General features: G+C 46.7%; 2 protein-coding genes across 4 annotated transcripts; both read left to right on the plus strand.

The window, feature by feature from the left end:
• The first annotated feature begins 3204 nt into the window (after positions 1 to 3204).
• On the plus strand, positions 3205 to 8170 carry LOC119946640 (prostaglandin-H2 D-isomerase-like). The gene is made up of 6 exons (XM_038768065.1): positions 3205 to 3380; positions 4017 to 4153; positions 5431 to 5507; positions 6767 to 6865; positions 7727 to 7828; positions 8021 to 8170. Exons 1-6 carry the CDS (start codon positions 3288 to 3290, stop codon positions 8068 to 8070), a joined length of 558 nt encoding a protein of 185 aa, XP_038623993.1. The 5' UTR covers positions 3205 to 3287; the 3' UTR covers positions 8071 to 8170.
• Positions 8171 to 13219: 5049 nt separating this feature from the next.
• Positions 13220 to 19528, plus strand: LOC119946418 (epididymal-specific lipocalin-8-like). 3 transcript variants are annotated; one of them, XM_038767703.1, is made up of 7 exons: positions 13220 to 13367; positions 14127 to 14263; positions 14799 to 14866; positions 15807 to 15911; positions 17538 to 17645; positions 18116 to 18141; positions 19341 to 19528. In XM_038767703.1, exons 1-7 carry the CDS (start codon positions 13272 to 13274, stop codon positions 19341 to 19343), a joined length of 543 nt encoding a protein of 180 aa, XP_038623631.1. In that variant the 5' UTR covers positions 13220 to 13271; the 3' UTR covers positions 19344 to 19528. The 3 variants fall into 3 exon arrangements, with proteins under 3 accessions (XP_038623631.1, XP_038623632.1, XP_038623630.1); XM_038767704.1 differs by lacking the exon at positions 17538 to 17645; XM_038767702.1 differs by lacking the exon at positions 19341 to 19528 and having other exon boundaries at positions 18116 to 18490.
• Positions 19529 to 20423: the final 895 nt, after the last annotated feature.

Raw genomic sequence — 20423 nt, forward strand, 5'->3', positions numbered from 1 at the left:
AGACATTACAGTTTGAATTACTGCTACTCTACATAAACAGTCCTTTTCAGACCAGTATGAATTCTCCCTTAACAGTTCACAGATGAAAAGCCAATTCAATTTAAGGAGACAGCACATCATTTAACATCCACTAAATATAGACGGTCAGTGGAGTATTCCTTAAACATAGAGTTGGATGCTGCAGGTTTAACAACTTAATTGCTGGTATGCTTCATAAAAAGTAAGGCATTTATTTTGTCAAGCCAGAAGGTCAATAGCTGTGAGGCAACATTTACAGTGTAGTTTTGTGCAATTTCATTTAGCTGATAAGAATTTGCACGTAACCTTTGGTCCTTCACTTATAAAGGGCAAGTATACTTGTTTTTCTCTAGAAAAAGGAAAAGCAAGCTTGGATCATTAATTAAAATGTAAAAAAAACTCAGCAAGGGCAAAGGTTAGCCCAGTCCCATTTCACACTAATAATCCCCATTTTCCAGATGAAGTAACTGAGGCACAGAGAAGTGCCTCCTCCTTTTTCTCCTCTTCTTCCTCCTTTTTCTCCTTCTTGTCTTCCTCCTCTTCCCTCCCCTCTTCCTCCTCCTCTTTCTCCTCCTCTTCCTTCCCCTCTTCCTCCTCTTTTTTCTCCTTCTTGTCCTTCTCTTCTCCAAGATCACACAGCAGACTAGTGGCGGAGCCAGGATTAGAACCCATGTCCTTTGATTCCCAAGCCCGTGCTCTTGCCACTAGGCCATGCTGCTTCTGCTGGTTCTGAAATCGCCCCACCCACAACCTCACAGCACCCCTATACATGTATTTAATATTATCAGATATTTATTTTAATGTCTGCCTCCCTCTCTAGACTGTAAGCTCCTTGTGGGCAGGGAACGTGTCTGCCAACTCTGTTGAAGAGAACTCTCTCAAGCGATTAGTACAGTGCTCTGCACATAGTAAGTGCTCAATAAAGACCATTGATGATGATAATAATAATAACTATGCTATTTGTTAAGTGCTTACCATGTGCCAGGCATTGTACTAAATGCTGGGATGGATACAAGCAAATCTGGTTGGACACAGTCCCTGTCCCACATGGGATTCACACTTTCAATCCCCATTTTACAGATGAGGTAACTGAGGCCCAGAGAAGTGAAGTGACTTACCCAAGATCGCACAGCACAACAGTGGCAGAGGCAGGATTAGAACCCATGACCTTCTGATTCCCGGGTCCTTGCTCTAGTCACGACGCCAGGCTGCTTCTCTGATGATTGAGGTATAACGAGCGGTTTGATGTTTGAGGAGCGAAGAGTGAAGGCTGGGGGATATTAGGAGAGAAGCAAGATTAGGTGGCGAGCTGAGAGAATCTCCCCTCTCTAGCAGGTAGGGACTGTCTCTATATGTTGCCAACTTGTACTTCCCAAGCGCTTAGTACAGTGCTCTGCACACAGTAAGCGCTCAATAAATACGATTGATTGATTGATTGATCAGGGAGGGGAATCTTGGAAGAGGGACGAAGGCCTTCACCCCACTGGGTCCAGTAGAGGGAGCCACTAGCCCTCTTCTGGCCCAGAAGTTCAATTTATTTAAAGGCCTCCAAGTAGCTAATGTGGCTTTATGGACAGTAATCCAGCTATTTAGCAATTCTTTGCCTGGTGGAATGCGGCCAAAGGAAGCTCTCATTTCTTGTGGTGAGTTGCGGTTTACTCAGGAGCATGCATACTGATTCCCTCTCGCCTCCAACTCCCCACCTTCAGTTTCTGAATTTCCCAAACTTTCCCACTTCTGCTCACCTGGTGATGATGATGCTGATGGAAGGCAAGGATTGTGTCCACCAGCTCTATTTGTATTGTACTCTCCGGCCACCCTTGGTGACCGGAGTTTTAATATGACAGGGTGAGTCGGGGTGGGGGCGAATGGGGGCGAGAGGGACAGTATTACTGCTTGTTTCCTCCACCAGGAACATCCTTCCCAGTGGCCTCTTTCCACCATGAGTGGAAGTTCCTAGCGAAGATTCTGGGAGACCCCTGGCTGAAGGTAATCAGAGATGGAGAATGAGGGCCAGGGTAATAGCCTTGGTCCCTGAGTTTTAGGAACTGACCGCCCACTGTGACTGCCCTCATTACATCATCTCTCTCCTCTTCCTCCTTTTTCTTCTCCTCCTCCTTCTCTTCTTCCTCCTCTTCCACCTCCCTTTTCTCCTCCCATTCCTTCCCTTCTTCCATCTCTTTCTTCTCTTCCTCCTCTTTCTCCTCCTTCTCTTCTTCCTCCTCCTTTCTTCCATTTCTCCTCCTCTTCCTTCTCCTCTTCTTCCTCCTTTTTATCCTCCTCTTTCTTCTTTTCTTCCTCCTCCTCTTCCTCTTCTTCCCACTCCTCTTCTTTCTCCTCCCCTTTTATATTTATTGTATATATTGTATTTATTAAGCCCTTACTTTGTGTCAAACACCATTTTAAGTGCTGGGATAGGTGCAAGTCAATAAGGTCAGACAGAGTCCCTGACCTGCATGGGGCTCACAGTCTAAGTAGGAGAGAGAACAAGAATCCCCATTTTATGGTTGAGGAAACTGAGGCAAAGATAAGTTAAATGTCTCACCCAAGGTCACACAGCTAACAATTGGCAGATCTGGGATAAGAACCCAGATCCTTCTGATTCCCAGGCCTGTGCTCTCTCCACTAGGACTTGCTGATTCTTTGCCCAAAAAGAGTCCTCTTCCTCCTCCTCTTTCTCCTCTTCTTCCTCCTCCTCCCCGTCTGCCTTCATTTCAGGTCTATAAGTAGTCCTAATAGAGTCAAAAGAGAACCATGTCTCTAGAGAGGTCGTGTGCTCCAGGCCCCAAGGCAAGTGTTTGCCTGGGGCCCACCGTGCCCTGCTGGCCCAGAATCCCCAGGGCCCAATCGCTGTGGATTTGGGGGTGATGTCAGATTCTTAGGCCAGGGATGCTATCACCTCCAGCAGGTCTCCATAGAGGTATCCTCCTGCCTTGGAATCACCATCGGAGTCACCTGATCGGCAGACCCAGAATCACGGTGACCGTTTGTCCCAGAGTGAGCCGTTCCCAGTTCCGCCCCCCGGGAAGAGGTTTATGTCCTGGTGGCAGGCAGGACTCCTGGGAACAGCAGTTCATTTGTGCCCCAGAGTTTAAAAAGACAAAGTGAACTAGAACGGTCAACACTTCTGACCTGAGGCGGGGCCAGTCTCCCAAGAGCCTGGAAGGGGACTGCCCAGCCTCCTTTATAGCAGAGGATGAGGCCAGACATTCTGGAACCTTTGGGAACCAGTACTAAGGGCTTCGAGCCACGGAACGAACTCCAGGAGGATGAAGACCATCCTGCTACTTGGCGTCATGCTGGTGCTGTTCCAGGAGGCCGAAGCAAACTTTGGGGTCAAGGAAAGTTTTGACTTAAATCAGGTAGAGTTCCAATGCCTCAGTGCGGTCTCCGTGCCGGGTATTTTGGGGTGTCCAGTGGTAGGGAATAGGGTAGTCAGCACTATACTGACTACCCAGCTCCAAGCGGACAGGGAAACATGGGAAGCTCAATTCTCACCACCGGTCCCCTGGTCTGGGGAACGTGTGAACTCAGCTGCCAATGGGAAGAGTCTCTTCTCATCCTTCTTGGCTCCTGCAGGTTTCCTCCCCACACCTGAGGCGAACAGCATGGAAAGAGCCCAGGCCGGAGAGTCAGAGGACCTGGGTTCTAATCCTGACTCCTCCACTTATCAGCTGTGTGGCCCTGGGCAAGTCGCTTCACTTCTCTGGGCCTCAGTTTCCTCAGCTGTAAAATGGGGATTCAAAACCTCCCTCCTATTTGGACCGGAAGCCCCAGGTGGAATGGAAACTTTGTCCAACCTGATTAGCTTGTATCTCCCCCAGCGCTTAGTACAGTGTTTGGCACCTAGTAAGCACTTAACAAGTACTATAAAAATATTGGTGCGGTGACCCTCTTATCATTATCAATGGTATTTATTAACACATTATGTGCAGAGCATTCTACTGAGTGCTTGGCCCTCGAGTCTCCCTGAAGGAAAATATGCTTTGGTCTCTCAGTTTGCAGGGTTCTGGTATGTGTCTGCGGTGGCAGCCAAAAACGTGTCCACTCTAAACATTCCACCCACAAAGAGGATAGGCTCAGTTCTAATAACGCCCCAAGTGGGAGCTGTGAATTTCACCTTTATGGCTGATTTGTGAGTATGATCATAAGCTCTCCTCTAGTTCTCTCTGGTTATCTCTATCTCTCTGTCTGCCCTCCTTTCTCCCTCAGATAATTTTTGCACATATGTGAATTGGTGCTTCCTATCAGAGGTGCCTCTTTTCAGAGCTAGGGGGTGGGTTAGTCCTGTGATCACCAGCGGGGGTGAGGGGGTCAGGACAGAGCTTCAGGGTGGGACAGAATTCGGGACCCAGTGGGCAGACTGACCAAAGATACAGTGGTAGACAAGAAAATAGAGCACAAAATCAAGAAGACGAGTACGTCCTTTGGGAGACTGTTACTCAGAGGGTGGCGGCAGCGTGGTAACATCTAGAACAAACTCAAGGTCTACAGAGCTGAGGATAGATCTGAATCTCACTCAGGAACCACAATTCAGCTCCCTAAGCATTTCCGTCTCCGTTCCTTACGGGGCAGGCTCTGTGTCAACTAGCAAGACAAAATCTTGAACAATGAAGTTCGGGCCATCAGACAGTCTCCTGGCCTTGAAGGTCTGCTCACCTTAGCACAGATGGGTTGAGCTGGGTGGGGAGAATGAACAACAGCAGGATACCCTAATGGCAACTCTGGGGAGAGCCAAAATTGACTGTGAGTTCCTTGGAGATCAGGAATTGTGGCCAATTCTACTATATCGTACTTTCCCAAGTGCTTAGTACGGTGCTGTGCACACAGTAAGTGCTCAATAAATACCACTGATGGATCAATTGATTGTAAACCAGGATGACAGAGGAAATGATTTAAAGACATGGTTAAACAAAACCTCAGGCAAAGCTCCAACCAGCTGAAAACTGAGGGTCAGTTGCTGAGAATAGACCTGCATAGTGCATTACCAGCAGAAGGTTTGAACAAAAGATTCATACGGAAAGAGGGACAAGGACAAGAGTTAAGGAAGCAAAAGAGAGAACAACACCAGGCATTGCAAACTTCCAAAACAACAGCACAACAAGGGACAACCTTTTTGGATGCCCAGTGTGTTACTTATGGTCAGGGAACATGCCTGTATTGTACTCTCCAAAGTGTTTAGTACAGTGCTCTGCTCATAGTAAGCACTCAGCAAATACCACTGATTGATTTGATGCATATCTAAAGGGCTAATATATATAACCAAACGGCAGGTCTCTCTCTCTCTCTATACATACATGGAGTTAGGTAAATGAGGCCATTCAACTTTCCACCTTTCCTCCTCCTCAAAGAAATTGCATTTCTGCAAGCAGAATTGTCTTGGACAAATGGTTCTCTCATTGCCTTCCCTAGAAATGGAAGTTGTGTCCGCAGAGAGCAAAGTGACGTTCAGATGGTCTTTCCAGGAATATTCCAAATTAATCCTGCAAGTATGCTCCAACTGGGAACTGCTGATTTTTCCTCAAGGGGAGTGGGAGTTGAGGGGGCAAGGGAAATATCAAGAGAATAGAAGCCTAGACACTTTGTTTTTAATTGTACCTACTTTTTCCTAAGTGACTTTTCTGCCCCACAATTCCCTACTCAATTCTTGGTGATCTTTTCATTAATAATGACTGTATTTGTTAAGCACTTATTATATGTCAAGCAGTGTTCTAAGCACTGGGTTAAATGCAAGTTAATAACATTGGGCACAGTCTCAGTACCGCATGGGGCTAGTTTCAAACGGATCTGTGAATATAGTGGAGAGTAGAGAACCACCTGGACCCAGGAGGGTTTGAAAACCCTTAATTTGCTACAAGAAAATGTATTAATTATTTACTGAGTACCAGTTCAGGGATATTTGCATTTTTATGTCCTTTGGAAATATTATTAATAACGGTAATTGTTCGGTTCATTCTATGCACAAAACACTGGGGTACAGTCAGATCATAAATAGTCACTGTCCGACATCAATCAATCAAACAATATTGAGCGCTTATTGTGTGCAGAGCACTGTACTAAGTACTTAGGAGAGTAGCACTGAACAGAGTTAGGAGCCATATTCCCTGCCCACAAGGAGCTTACAGTCTAAAAGGGGAGGCAAATATAAGATAAATTATGGATATGGAGTTAGGTGGGTTGCCCAAGGGCACAGAGAAGGTAAGTAGCGGAGCCAAGATTAGAACTCAGGCCTCCTGACTCCCAGTCCTGGGCTCCCTGATTATTACCTCAGAGCTTAGTATAATGCTTGGCACAAAGCAAATGCTTAACAAGTAGTACTGTTATTATTATAATATGTAATAGCATTATACATTGTTATTATCATCCCCTAGACTACAATGTTTCTCAAGGTGTGGCAATCTACTTAGGGAGATTTCTACCTGTGGGCCAGGGAGAATCCCAAAACAGAAGGGCAGAAGGAAGGAATGGGGTTGAGAAGAGTTGGGGGTTTGGTGAAGGAGTTAAAAAGGAGTCTGAAAAGTTCTGGATTCCCTAGAAGGACTTACTGACAGGTAGTCCAAACTCTCCTGGGTCCAGAAGACCTGGTCTCTCTAGCCTTATTCCTGTTCCAGGCCATCCTGCCCACTGACTGGCTGATACTGGTGGTCCAATACAGTGCTTTGCAACCAGTATATATGGTTGATGGCTCTTCTGTGGCTCATCTCGGGTTTGAGTATTAAGCTGGGATTGACTTTTTGCTCTCTCGCAGTTTCTCTCACAGTGGTTGACACAGATTACATGAACTTTGCTTTCGTCTTGACTTCTGGAACATTCACTGATGGAGAATTTAAGTTTTTGACGGCTTATGGTAATCAAGGAAGGGTCTTCCCTTTGAACTGAGTGGTAAAAAAAGTCTGTCCCCGGCTCCCTGGGGAACCACAGTTTGAACTCTGTCCTTAGAGTGGGGTAAGAGAAAGCTCCATAATAGTAATAAGATGGGAAGTGGCATGGCTTAATGGCTAGAGCATGGGCCTGGGAGTGTGAAGGTCATGTGTTTTAATCTTGGTTCTGCTGCTTGTCTGCTGTGTGGCTTTGGGCAAGTCGCTTCACTTCTCTGGGCCTCAGTTATTTCATCTGTAAAATGGGGATTAAGACTGTAAGCCCCACGCAGGACAGGGACTGGTGTCCAACCTGATTTCCTTGTATCTACTCCATCGTTTAGTACGGTGCGTGGCACATAGTAAGCACTTAACAAATACTAGAATTATTATTATTATCATTGTGATTATTAATTGGAAATTTTGTTAAGCATTTACTATGGGCCAAGCACTGTTCTAAAAACTGTGGTAGATATATGTTAATTAGGTTGGATTTAGTCCCTGCCGCACACGGGGCTCACAGTCTAAGGAGAGGGTAGGATTCAATCCCCATTTTACAGATGAGGTACCTGACTGAGGCACAGAGAAGTTAAGTGACTTGCCCAAGGTCACACAGAAGACACGTGGCAGAGCCGGAATTAGAACCCAGTTCCTCTGATTCCTAGGCCCATGCTCTTTCCATTAGGTAACGCTACTTCTCTCAAGGCTTTAGAGAATTTCTTCCACACCCCCACAATCCCCAACACTAGACCCTATCGTTCTGTCCCAGCTCTTTTCAGACCCCGCCCCTCCTTCCAGAGCTTTCCTTCTTATCCCATATCCTGACAAGCTCAAGTTTCCCTCTGACGCAGGCCGAGCTCGGGAACTGGACATAGAAGACGAGATGAAGTTCTGCATGGCTCTGGACAGTGAGGGAATTCCCCACAAACAGAAAATCTTTCTGAAAAACGATGGTAAATCTGGGCTGTGTCTATACTAACTCTTCTCTTCTCCTCGTCTCTCCACCCCAACCGGTGTCGGGGGGAAAGGCCCTTGGCTCCTTGACTCGGCCACTCCTGGGTAGAAAGAGAAGCATCCAATCACCTCAGGGAGTTTCAAGCTGCCCGATCAAGTGGCAACTCCCCGACTTCTCTCTATTTCCTCAGATACATGTGCCAGGTTGATGAAAGAAGACTATTTCAGTGCTCTTCTTTAAATATTGCCCACTGGACCCAGTCCTTCCTCTTTGGAAAGTTCCCCGGATCCACGGATGGACATCTGCTTTGAGGAACAAATAAATGAATTCTCATCCTCGCCTTGTTGGATTTTTTTTTTTGGTATTTATTAAGTGCTTACTGTGTGCCAGGCACTGTTCTAAGCACTGGGGTAGATACAAGCTAATCAGGTTGGAATGTCTCACGAGGAGCTCACAGTCTTAGTCCCCAATTTGTTGATGAGGGAACTGAGGCACAGAGAAGTTATTTGGCAAGGAGTCTGGGTAAGGGAGGTCATTATAATGGTGGTGGGCCTTTACACTGTAAGCTTTCTGTGGGCAGGGAATGTGATTATCAAGTTTGTACTCTCCCAAGTGGGTCTCTAGACTGTAAGCTCATTATGGGCAGCAAATGTGTCTGTTTATTGTTATATTGTACTCTCCCAAGCAGTTAATACAGTGCTCTGCACAAAGTAACCACTCAATAAATACGACTGATTGACTTTTCTATACATAGTAAGCGCTCAATATATGCCATCGATGGACTTATTGACTGGTGCTTATAATACCTTACATGTGCTGGAGCTCTAATAATAATAATTGTGGTATCTGCTAAGTGCTTACTATGTGGCCAGGCACTGCTCTAAGAGCTGGGGTGGATACAAGCAAATCAGGTTGGACACAGTTCCCGTCCCACATAGGGCTCACAGTCTTGGGCCCCATTTTACAATTGAGGTAACCGAAGCCCAGATATGTGAAATGACTTACCCAAGGTCACACAGCAGACAAGTGTCAGATGCAGAACTAGAACCCAGGCTCTTCTGACTCCCAGGCCCCTGGTGAGGTCACGCTGCTTCTCTGTTAGGATCTGGATTGGATCCAAGATAGATTGGACAGAGCCCCATCCCTCCTAGGAACAGAAGGGCAGCTCAGGAGAGCGGGGGCTCTTCCACTTGGACCTCACTGCCCTGCCAAGGGTCTCCCCTTCCTGGTCCTGCCCCAGCCCTGTGATCCTATTTAGCAATCACTGGGTACTCAGGGTACCCTGGGGTTTCACAGCTCAGGGACTTCAAAGCAACCCGAGGTTCGTTATCTCGGATGAGGATCATTAATTATGCTCCTGTGGGTCCCAGCAAACCCACAAGGACCTCAATGTGCCGGAAACAGGAACAACAAAATGAGATCAGGGCTGCGTGTGTTGCTGCCCTACTGTCTTGTGGTTCCCTAAAGACCTCTTTCTGACCCTGTGGTCTGTGCTTCTTTCCTATTCCCACAAAAGATTGGTTTCCATCCCGCTTCACCAAAACTCAGGCCTGTGGCCTTCAGACAGAGTTCAAGACCCTAACTCTGCCTTTTCAGGACTCAGGCTGTAGCCTTCAGACAGAGCTCAGGACCTCAACTCTAGCTCTTCTGTGCACTCAGGACTGAGCTCACACCACGCTGATCTTTCATAATAATAATAATAACGATGATAGCATTTGTTAAGAGCTTACTATGTGCAAAGCACTGTTCTAGGCGCTGGGGCGGTTACAAGGCGATCAGGTTGTCACTCGGGGGGGCTCACAGTCTTCACCCCCATTTTCCAGATGAAGTAACTGAGGCACAGAGAAGTGAAGTGACTTGCCCAAAGTCACACAGCTGACAACTGGTGGAGCAGGGATTTGAACCCACAACCTCTGACTCCAAAAGCCCTTGCTTTTTCCACTGAGACACACTGCTTCCCCATCTTTCATCTTCTCAGAACATCAGAACACCTCCTCTCTCTGCTCCCCTTTTCTCTAACCATCTCAATTTGACAGAAAAGGTAACAACCCTTTTGCTTACATCCTCGCTCTAGGCTGGAACTCCCTCCCCCTTTTTTTGTTTTTAATGGTATTTGTTAAGCACTTATTACGTGCCAGGCACCGTTCTCAGCACTGGGGTAGGTACAAGACGATCAGGTTGGACACAGTGCCTTTCCCACAAAGGGCTCAGTCTTTATCCCCATTTTACAGATGAGATAACTGAGGCACAGAGTAGTAACTGTCTGGCCCATGGTTACATAGCAGGCAAGAGGCAGAGCCAGAATTCAAATCCAGGTTCTCTGACTCCCTGTTCTGAACTCTTTCCACTAGGCCTTGATGCTTCCCTTGCCTAGTGAAAAGAGCACTTTGACAGACGACCACTTTCCCCACCTTCAAAACCTTATTAAAACTCACACCTCCTCCAAGAAGCCTTCCCTGCCTAACCCCTCATATTCCCCCTCTCTTCTGTGTCACTTATACACTTGAGTTTGTACCCCTTAAGCACTTTGCTGCTCATTCCATTTTAGCTTCACTTTTGTACCCAGTCTTAGATTCTGGCAGAGGTGCAGGTTGCGGAGTGGGGGGGGTGGTGGAGATTTACAGAGAAGCAGCATGGCTTGGTGGAAAGGGCAGGGGCTTTGGAGTCAGATGTCATGGGTTCAAATCCCCACTCCACCAACTGTGTGACTTTGGGCAAGTCACTCAACTTCTCTGTGCCTCAGTTACCTCATCTGTAAAATGGAGATTAAGATAATGAGCCCCCCCGTGGGACAACCTGATCACCTTGTAACCTCCCCAGCGCTTAGAACAGTGCTTTGCACATAGTAAGCACTTAATAAATGCCATTGTTATTATTATAGAGCAGATGGAAGAACTCTTCAATCATAAAGTCCTTACCTTGGGCTGAAACCCTCTTTTAGGAGCTGGGGTGGATTAATCAGTCAATCAATGTGCAGAGCACTGTACTAAGCACTTGGGAGAGTATACTACAACAGAGTTAGCAGACACAGTCCTTGTCCACAGCGAGTTTACACTCTCCGAGACTGGACAGAGCCCCTGTTCCTCTCGGGGACAGTAGGGTAGTCCAGAAGAGCTGGGAGCTCTTTCTCCTGGGTCCCAGTGCACTGCTGTTTCTGCCCTTCTAGGTCCAGTCCAGATGAAGTAACTGAGGCACAGAGAAGTGAAGTGGGTCCCTGCCGGGTTTGCATTCCCTGACCCTGCAAGGACTCCCTGGCCCTATTTAGCGATGACTTTGTCCCCAGATCTCCCAGCTCAGGAACTTCAAAGAACCCCATGGTTCTCTTCCTCGGATGAGGATCGTTAATTACGCTCCTCTGGGTCTCAGCAAACCCACGAGGATCGCATCATGCCGGAAACAGGAGTAGCAAAGCGATGGGATCCGGGCTGTGTGGGTTGCTGCCTTTCTGCAAAGACCCTTCTCTGACCCTGTGAGTTCCAGGTAAGGCTGTTCTGTCCTCCTCACTGCCCCTTCCTTCCTGCTTGGCCCCCTGCCCAGCTGGACTGAGGGGAGCAGGGAGAGGAGAATTGGTGCCAAACTGTACTTTCCAAGCACTTAGTACAGTGCTCTGCACACAGTAAGCACAGTAAGCACTTAGTAAATACGATTGAATGAATGAGAAGGGAGCGGACCTTAAAGGATCAGCATGGCTTAGCGGCAAAGGTGTGGGATGGTAAATCAGGGGAGCTGGGTTCTAATCCTAGGTCTTCCACTTGCCGACTGTGAGACCTTGGGCAAGTCACTTTTTTAAGGTATTTATTAAACGCTTGCTATATAGCAGGCACCGTACTAAGCGCTGGAGTGGATGGAAGCAAATTGGGTTGGACACAGTCCCTGTCCCACGTGGGGCTCAGAGTCTCAATCCCCATTTTAAAAGTTGAGGTAACTGAGACCCAGTGAAGTGAAGTGACTTGTCCAAAGTCACACAGCAGACAAGTGGTGGAGCTGGAAGTAGTCCATTGTTGGGTAGGGACCGTCTCTATACGTTGCTGATTTGTACTTCCCAAGCGCTCAGTACAGTGCTCTGCACACAGTAAGAGCTCAATAAATACAATTGAATGAATGAATGAATGAATGAACCCATGACTTTCTGATTTCCAGGTCTATGCTCTGTCCACTATGCCATGTTGCACTTTTCTGTGCCTCAATTTCTCCATCTGTAAAAGGGGATTAAATACCTGTTTCCACCTTCCCTACTCGTAGCTTCTGAGTCCCGTGTTGGATAGGGTTTGGGTCCACCATGATTATCTTGCACCTAATCCCAATGTTTGACACATATTAAGTGTTTACCAAATATCACAATGATTATTATTGTTAGTTTCCTCTTCAGTAAAATGGGGACAAGATCCCTGCTCTCCCTACCTCTTAGACTGTGAGCCTCATGTGGGACAAGGACTCTGTCTGATCTGATAATCTTCTACCTCAGTACTTAATTGAGTGTTTGGCACACAGCATTTCACAAAACTATTATTATTATTATTAACATCACCCAGAGCCCAGTAGAACAGTGCTTTGCACACAGTAAGCGCTTAATAAATGCCGTCATTATTATTATTACCTTCATGGGCTGGCCGATTGTTAGAGTGGTCTCCTCTTACTTCCCGTTAGCCCCCACACTGTTCTCCACTACTTCCTCTTGGCTGAGGTCAAACGTTGTGTCGCTTAAACTCTGGGTGCCTCAGTCTTCTCATCTGTAAAATGGAGATAAGATTCCTGATATCCCTACCTCTTGGATGGTGAGTCCTATGTGGGAGAGGGGCTATATCCCGGTGTCTAGTCTGATTATCTTGAACTTATTTTAGTGTGTGGCACCTGATGATGATGATGATGATGATGGTATTTGTTACGTTCTTACTTTGTGCCAAACACTGTTCTAAGCGCTGGGTTAGATACAAGCTTATCAGGCTGTCCCACGTGGGGCTCTCTGGCAATCCCCATTTTACAGATGAAGTAACTGAAGCGCAGAGAAGTTAACTGACTTGCCCAAAGTCACACAGCTGACAAGTGGCAGAGCCTGGGATTAGAACTCAAGACCTCTGACTCCCAAGCCCGTGCTCTTTCCAGTAAGCCATGCTGCTTCACCTAGTGAGGGTAAGGGTCTAATGAATACTATAATTATTAGAAGAGAGGTGGGTTGGTTTGATTCTGAATTGGTCACTCCCATAGCTGCAAGAAGAAGCCCGAACCACCCCTGTCATTCCTTTTTACTTCAGATATTATCGTAATGAAATCATCAGAGCTGTTGCAGCAGTAGAGGAGCGGGAAAGATTGCTGCCCTCTGATTGGCCAGTCTCAGCAGCAGCCAATCACCGAGGGACATAAAGTCAGGAGAGGCCGGGCAGCGGTGACACTGGACCCCTGGGTGGTTGTGGTGGAGCCACGCAGGGAGGACATCTTCAAGAATGAACTCCGCACTGCTGATCTCCATGCTGGGGCTGGTCTGGGTGAATCATGCCCATAGTAACGTTCCCTTCAAGAAGGACTTTGATTTAAACAAGGTAACATCCAGATGGTGGTTTCCTGTTGGGGGGAAAGTGTCTGAGCTGCTCCGTCCCAAGATCCCACTAAACAGTGACCAGTCAGCTGGCTTTATAGAGCACAGTCTGTTTTTCAGCTGCTCTGTTCCTAGTCTGGGCATCAGGACATAACCTTCTCTGCAGCTTAGAAGAGAAGTGGAAAGGAAAGGCAAAATGACTTGGAGAGCATGGCAAGAGAGATTGGACCCTACTTGCCCAGGGGTCAAACAAGGGGTTTGGGTAAACAAGGCGTTACTTGTTCAAAATGACATTTGACAGCAAGTCAGGGTAATATCTGTACCAAGGACCACCCTGTCTGGTATTCTGAAATCCCATTGGTGGTTCCTTCTCCTTCCTGTCAATCCATGTGCTTTCTCTCCAGGACTACTTTCCCTCTGACTATCTCTCCCGGTCCCATGCCGGTGAGATGCCTAGTGCCCTGCTCCCAAGCCAGTGAGATGCCTAGTGGAAAGAGCCCAGGGCTGGGAATCAGAAGACCCAGCTTCTCATCCTGGCTCCTCCATGGGCCTCCTGTGTGAACTTGGGCAAGTCGCTCAGTTTACCTCTTCTATTAAATGGGGATGAAATACATGTTCTTCCTCGGACTTACATTGTGAGCCCCTTGTGTGATAAGGGACTGTGTCCAACCTGATCATCTTAGTACAGTGATTTTAGTAGGGCTTTATAGCAAGGCTCTCTGAACATTATGACTGCAGGTTTCACTCACATCGCTCTCTCCAGTTTTCAGGTTTCTGGTATGTAATTGGAATAGCAACAGATTCGGAACGGTTTATGGCACCGAAGGGCTCAAAGAAGATCGCAGGTTCCATCGTTAGCACGGATAACGGCCTAATGCGATTGAAGTTTTCTTATCACCTGTGAGTGTGGGAAGCAGATCCCCTGACCAATCTCTAGGGGCCATCTTGTGCTCCCGGCCACTGGGATGTAAGCTGGGTAGCCACTGGCCAGTGGTGCCCAGCAATCTTAGTCAAACCAGGACATGATTTTGTCCAGAAGTGATTTTTGGGTGGGGGTTGGCGTCAGGGTGCATGGCCATCCTGGGAGAGTGGATCAGTCTGGCCTCTTGGGAGAGTCTGGGTGATTCAAAATCTTCCTCCCCTTTCCGGGGCTGGGATTGACTTTGGGAAGATCCTCTTGAAGTCCAGATAGATTCAGAATTCCCCCAAACCCTCTAGATGCCCCCCGGGTGGTTCAGCTCCATCAGAGCTGTGCTAATGGTCCTTGGAAGAGATCTAGAGAAGTACCTGGTGCGTGGGTGGGGATTCAATGCATGTTTCTTGTAGGGGCGGAAGACATTGGTATGACAACAGTGTCAGCGAAGATGGGGGTGGGAGTGGCCGACAAAGTCAAGAAATCAGCGTTGGTCTGATGGGTGATTTTATTGTTTTCCAGGACAGGAGGGTGCCAGGTAGAAAATTTAGTTGGGAAAGAAATAATCCATGGGAAATACCATTTTCCTGGTAAGTAGAACCATTCTTCTTCAAAAGTGTCAGGTCTGGGCCCCGGTGGGTTGCGATGGAGCCGACTTGGATGCAGAAACTAGAGTTGGGAAAGGCATCAAAAGGGAGAATGGGCCTGATGCATATATGCATTAATAGGCATGATATATGCATGAATCACTGGTCCAAATGAACCTGTGCCTTGAACTGAAAACAGTCAACAGCAAAAGAAAGTCAACTAGGCCTCTCACTGGTTGTAGTGCACCATGCTAAGCACTTGGGAAATCATTGCGGACACAAAGAGAGACATTCTCTAACATCTTTAATGGGGCAGGCAGACATCACAGATGCTTACAAATAGGAGAAGGCAATCGAGAACCGAACATCCAAGTGTAAATACGACATAGGGGGCTGGAGGTGAGTACCAGACAGGCTACATAGGTGGGCCTGTGGGCCCTGAGGAAACATGGAAAATAAAAATAGAGAAATCTCCATCTTCCTTGGGGCTGTAATTGGCTGAGCAGCCAATGATGAGGGATTAGAATCTTGGGAAACAAATCCGAAACCCGCAAGGAGTTTAGAGCTAGACTTCTTTTCACCATTCCAGCATCTGAGTCTGCATATGCACCTTGACCTCTGACCTTGTTACTATGGTGGTGGCAGGGCCCACATGAACATCCTGGGGAAGGGCAAAAGTGCCAATAGTTTCAAGGGGCATCTATCAGGAGAGGCCGAGGGAACTGACCCAAAATCCCCATCCGCACTGGCTCAACCTCCTCTTCTGGGCCTTCCCCATGCTGGAATGAGATTGACCAGCTGACCGACAGGAAGACACTGCTTTTGGCAACTTTTCTCAGATGTCACCTTGATGGAACATGCCTAGGTTTGCTTGCTGCTTCAGTGTGACAATCTGAGGTGCTTAAAAAAAAAACTGTGAGGGCTTTTTGGATTCCATATCCAGGGAAAAGAGACGTGTACGTATCAGATACTGATTATCAAGATTACGCCGTGCTCTACATAACTGCGTATATTGATGGAGAAAACCACGATGGGGTGATGTATTACAGTAAGTGATGAATTCCTCTCTCCTCCTTTCAAGGGTCAGAGGGTTTGTTAGCTAGGAGGGAGTAAAAGCAACTGAATGTAGTAGTAGTAATAGTATTTATTAAGTGCGTACTGTGTGCAGAGCTCTGTACTAAGTGGGAGGGATTAGACATAGTAATAATAATAATAAAGGTGGAAATTAGACATAATAGCCTACGGTATTTGTTAAGCTCTTACTATGTGCCAGGCACTATACTAAGCACTTGGGTAGATACAAGATAACTGGATTGGACACAGTCCCTGTCCCACATAGGGTTCACAGTCTTAATCTCTATTTTACAGATGAGGTAACTGAGGTCCAGAGAAGTGAAGCGATTTGCCCAAGGCCACACAGCGGACAAGTGGCAGAGCCAGGATTAGAACCCATGACCTTCTGACTCTCAGACCTGTGTCTATCTACTATGCCATGCTGCTTCCCGACACGGTCCCTACCTGTCGCGGGACTGACAGTTTAGCAGGACTGCAATCTCAGTCGATCAATCAATCAATCAATGGTATTTATTCATTGGAATTTATTGAGCACTTACTACATACAGAGCTCTGTACTAAGCACCTGGAAGAGTGCAATAGAGTTGGTAAGCTATGATCCCTGCCCTTTGGGTCTTACAATCTAACATGTCTACCAACTCTGTTATATTACACTCCCCCAATCATCTAGTACAGTGCTCTGCATGCAGTAAGCACTCAATAAATATGATTGATTGATTGACTAGGGGTGACAGATCTTAAAATATATTATTATTATTCCGCACTCTGAGTCTATCAACCAGGGGAGGCAGGGGGGAGTTGGAGGCACTGAGGGGAAGACTGTAACTCCCTTGAAAGTAGGGACTGTGGCTACTGACTATTGTATTGGACTCTCCCAAGCACTTAGTACAGTGCCCTGCACACAACAAGAGCTCACTAAATATCACTGATCTTGAGATTAAGGATATGTGTGGTGGGGAAGCCTTCATTCTCAACTCCTAATTCCCAGACACAGAGAAGGGGCCTGAGAGTCTTATCTGATTTAACCAAGGCCTCAGGGTCAGAGGAAGATGCCTCTGACCTCCGACCCTACCATGGAGGCAGGGCTCCATGACAATTGGGAGACACCAAAGACCTTGTGTTATGTCATTGACACAATCATCCAACCAAAGAAACTCATTACTCTTGGTTCCCTCTGAAAGACAAGAATAACAGCATGGTGTAGTGGATAGAACATGGGCCTGGGACTCAGGAGGTCATGGGTTCTAATCCTGGCTCTGTCACTCATCTGCTGTGTGATCTTGGACAAGTCACTTCACTTCTCTGGGCCTCAGTTACCTCATCTGTAAATTAGGGTTGAGACTGTGAGTCCTACTTGAGACACGGACTGTGGCCAACCTGATTTGCGTGTATCCACCTCAGCGCCTAGTAAAGTGCCTGGCACATAATAAGTGCTTAACAAATGTCATTATTATTATGATCATGGCTACTCCCTACTTTATGGGTCCCCTGGCACTTTGCCCTCTTCTCGTTTTCCACGTCCACCTTGCTTCTTTATCCCCTGTTATTTCTTGGAAGGGTCCCAGATCTCCCCACATCCTCCTACTCTGCTTGGCCACAGGTCGGACTAAGGATCCAACTGAAAAGGGCAAGAAGAAATTCACGGAAATCAGCCAGACGGGCTTCCATAAGTACAAGAAAGAACAAATTGTTATGCTCCAAAAAGACGGTAAACGCTGTGATCTCAATCAGTCCATCAGTCAACCAATCATTGCTATTTATTGAGTGCTTCCCGCAAGCAGAGCACAGGACGAAACAGTTGGGAGCATACAACAGCACTGGAAGATATGTTCCCTGCCCACAAAGATCAGTGATATTTAGTGAGCTCTTGTTGTGCTCAGAGTACTATACTAAGCGCTTGGGAGAGTCCAATACAGTAGAGTCAGTAGCCACAATCCCTACCCTCAAGGAGGTTACAGTCTTCTCAGCGCCTCCTGCTCCTACCTGCCTCCTCTGGCCTGATAGACTCAGAATGAGGAATAATAATAATAACTGTGATATTTGTTAAGGAATGATTTCAGGAAGGTCCCATTCCTTCTCCTCTCCTTTTTGGGGCCAGGGTAAACCCACCTACCTCACCCAGGCTGACTGCAGAATGATCAGTGAACAAGTGTAACAGATTTCTCTTTGTTTTCTCAGATGAGTGCATCAAAGCGCTTGACGAGGTATGTCAACTTTTCTCTCCCTGTCCTTCCTAGATGCCAGCCTGCCTGACAGGGAAATTGCCTTAAACAGTCATGCTCCTTGCTCGCTTGATGCTTTTAATCTAAGCTAGTGGGCTATAACTTTCTCTTTATAATAACTGTGGTATTTGTTAAGCACTTTCTAGGTGCCAGACATTGTACTGAGCGCTGGCGTAGATATAAGATAATCAGGTCAGACCCAATCCAAATTCCACGTGGGGCACTCAGACTAAGTGGGGAAGGGATAGTAGACATTTAAATCCCTGTTTTACAGATGAGAAAATAGAGGCACATAGAAATCAAGTGACATGCCCCAGGTTAAACAGCAAGCAAATGGTAGCTTCAGAATTAGAATCCAGATACGCTGACTCTCTCTCTGTCTCTGTCTCTCTCTTTCTCTCATACTTTTTTGATTTCTGTTTTGTCTCGGAGATTGATTCTCATTTAGTCTGCCTCCCCCAGCCTATGTTTTTCTCCTTGATTTTGTCTCTCTCTGTCTTTGTCTTTCTGGGTCTCTATCTCTCCCACTGTCTCTCCCTCCTTGGTCCTCTGTGTCTCTGGCTCTCAATTTACATCTTTACTTGTGCTTCTCATACCAACTGTTTCTGCCTTGTTCTCTCTTTCTGCTTCTCCTTGCATGTGAGTTCCTTTGTCTTTTCCTCTCTTTATGTCTCTCTGCTTCTTTGTCTTTGAGTCTCTTTCTCTGCCTCTCTTTCTCTTGCTTTGAGTCTTTCATTTCTGTGTTTCTCTCATCTCTATGTCTCTCTCTGCCTTGGTTCTTGGTTTCTCTGCCTTTCTTCCTCTTACTCCGTGTCTTTCTCTTTATCTCTTGTCTCTCTGTTGTCTTTCTGGGTCTTTTCTTGTCTTACGCTGTCGAGTTATCTCTGACCCATAGCGAGGCCATGGACACATCTTTCTCAGAATGCTCCACCTCCATCTACTATCGTTCTGGCGGTATAGCTATAGAGTTTTCTGTGTCTTTCTCTGCTTCTGTCCTGAATCAATCAATTCCTGGTATTTAATGAGCACTTACTATGTGCAGAGCTCTGAACTAAGCACTCGGCGATCTGAAATGTACAGATTGTTGAGGTTCAAGTGGATTCTGGGGTCCGGGATCCAGCACCTAATATGGAGTGGGAAGAGGTATGCCATGTTTTTTGCCTGTTCTTCCCATCTTTCAGTGACAGCAGAACCTTCAGTTGCTGGGGGAAACACATCAAAGAAGTCCTGATCCCCATCTGCCCATCTCAGAAATTTTCCCCAAAATCTGGGAACCCCCCTTCTTTCCACCTTCCCAGTTTGGGATTTTCTCTGAAGAATCGTGGATGGACATCTCTTCCCAATGATAAATAAACTCACGTTCAGCTTTTCCTGTTGTGCTCCATGGATCCTGGCAGCTACAAAGTCTTTGCTCTATGGATATAGAGATGATAGCAATTGTGAAATTTGTTAAACAATTACTATGTGCCAAGCACTAGCATAGACACAATACAGTAAGATCAGTCCTAAACCCCATCTCACACAGGGCTCACCATATAAGGGGGAGGGAGAGGAGGTATTGAATCACTATTTTACAGAGATGAAACTAAAGCATAGATAAGTTAAGAGACTTACTCAGGGATAAATAACAGGCAAGTCCGCAGCTGAGATTAGAACCCAGATCTACTAATAATAAGTGTGCCAAACACCGAGATAACCACAATCCAAACAAGTCAGACCCAATCTCTGTCTCCCCGGGGCTCACAGTTTAAGTACAAAGGAAAACCGGTACTTATCCTCCATTTTACAGGAGAGGAACCTGAGCCACAGAGAAGTTAAATAACCTGCTTGGATTCACACAGCAGGCAGAGCCAGGTTGAAACCCTGTACACACTACTACTATCACTACTAGTACTAATAATAAGAAGAATCACTGCAGTACTTGTTAAGAACTGACTTCTGACTCCCAGGTCTGTGCTCCAAGCAGAAGGCCAAGCTGCTTCTCCGAGCACATTCTGAAAGTTTCCAAGAAGGATTTAAAATCCTCCAAATTTGGCTACTCAAAACCTGACAGACCCCCTGCAGCCTGGTCATTTCACCCCAGGCAAAGCCCACATCATCCCGGGGCCCCATGGAGTTGGTGAGGAAATAGGAGGGAAAGATGAGCTGTTCTGTCCCTGGGAGATGTTTCAGAGTCCCAAGGATCCTGAGCAGGGACTGGAGAGGATCACAATGTCCTCATCCGGCCCCCATCACCCATCCTGAAACCAATGGTCACAGTCAGA

The sequence above is a fragment of the Tachyglossus aculeatus genome, chromosome 27, assembly GCF_015852505.1.
Source record: "Tachyglossus aculeatus isolate mTacAcu1 chromosome 27, mTacAcu1.pri, whole genome shotgun sequence".
Classification (NCBI taxonomy): domain Eukaryota; kingdom Metazoa; phylum Chordata; class Mammalia; order Monotremata; family Tachyglossidae; genus Tachyglossus; species Tachyglossus aculeatus.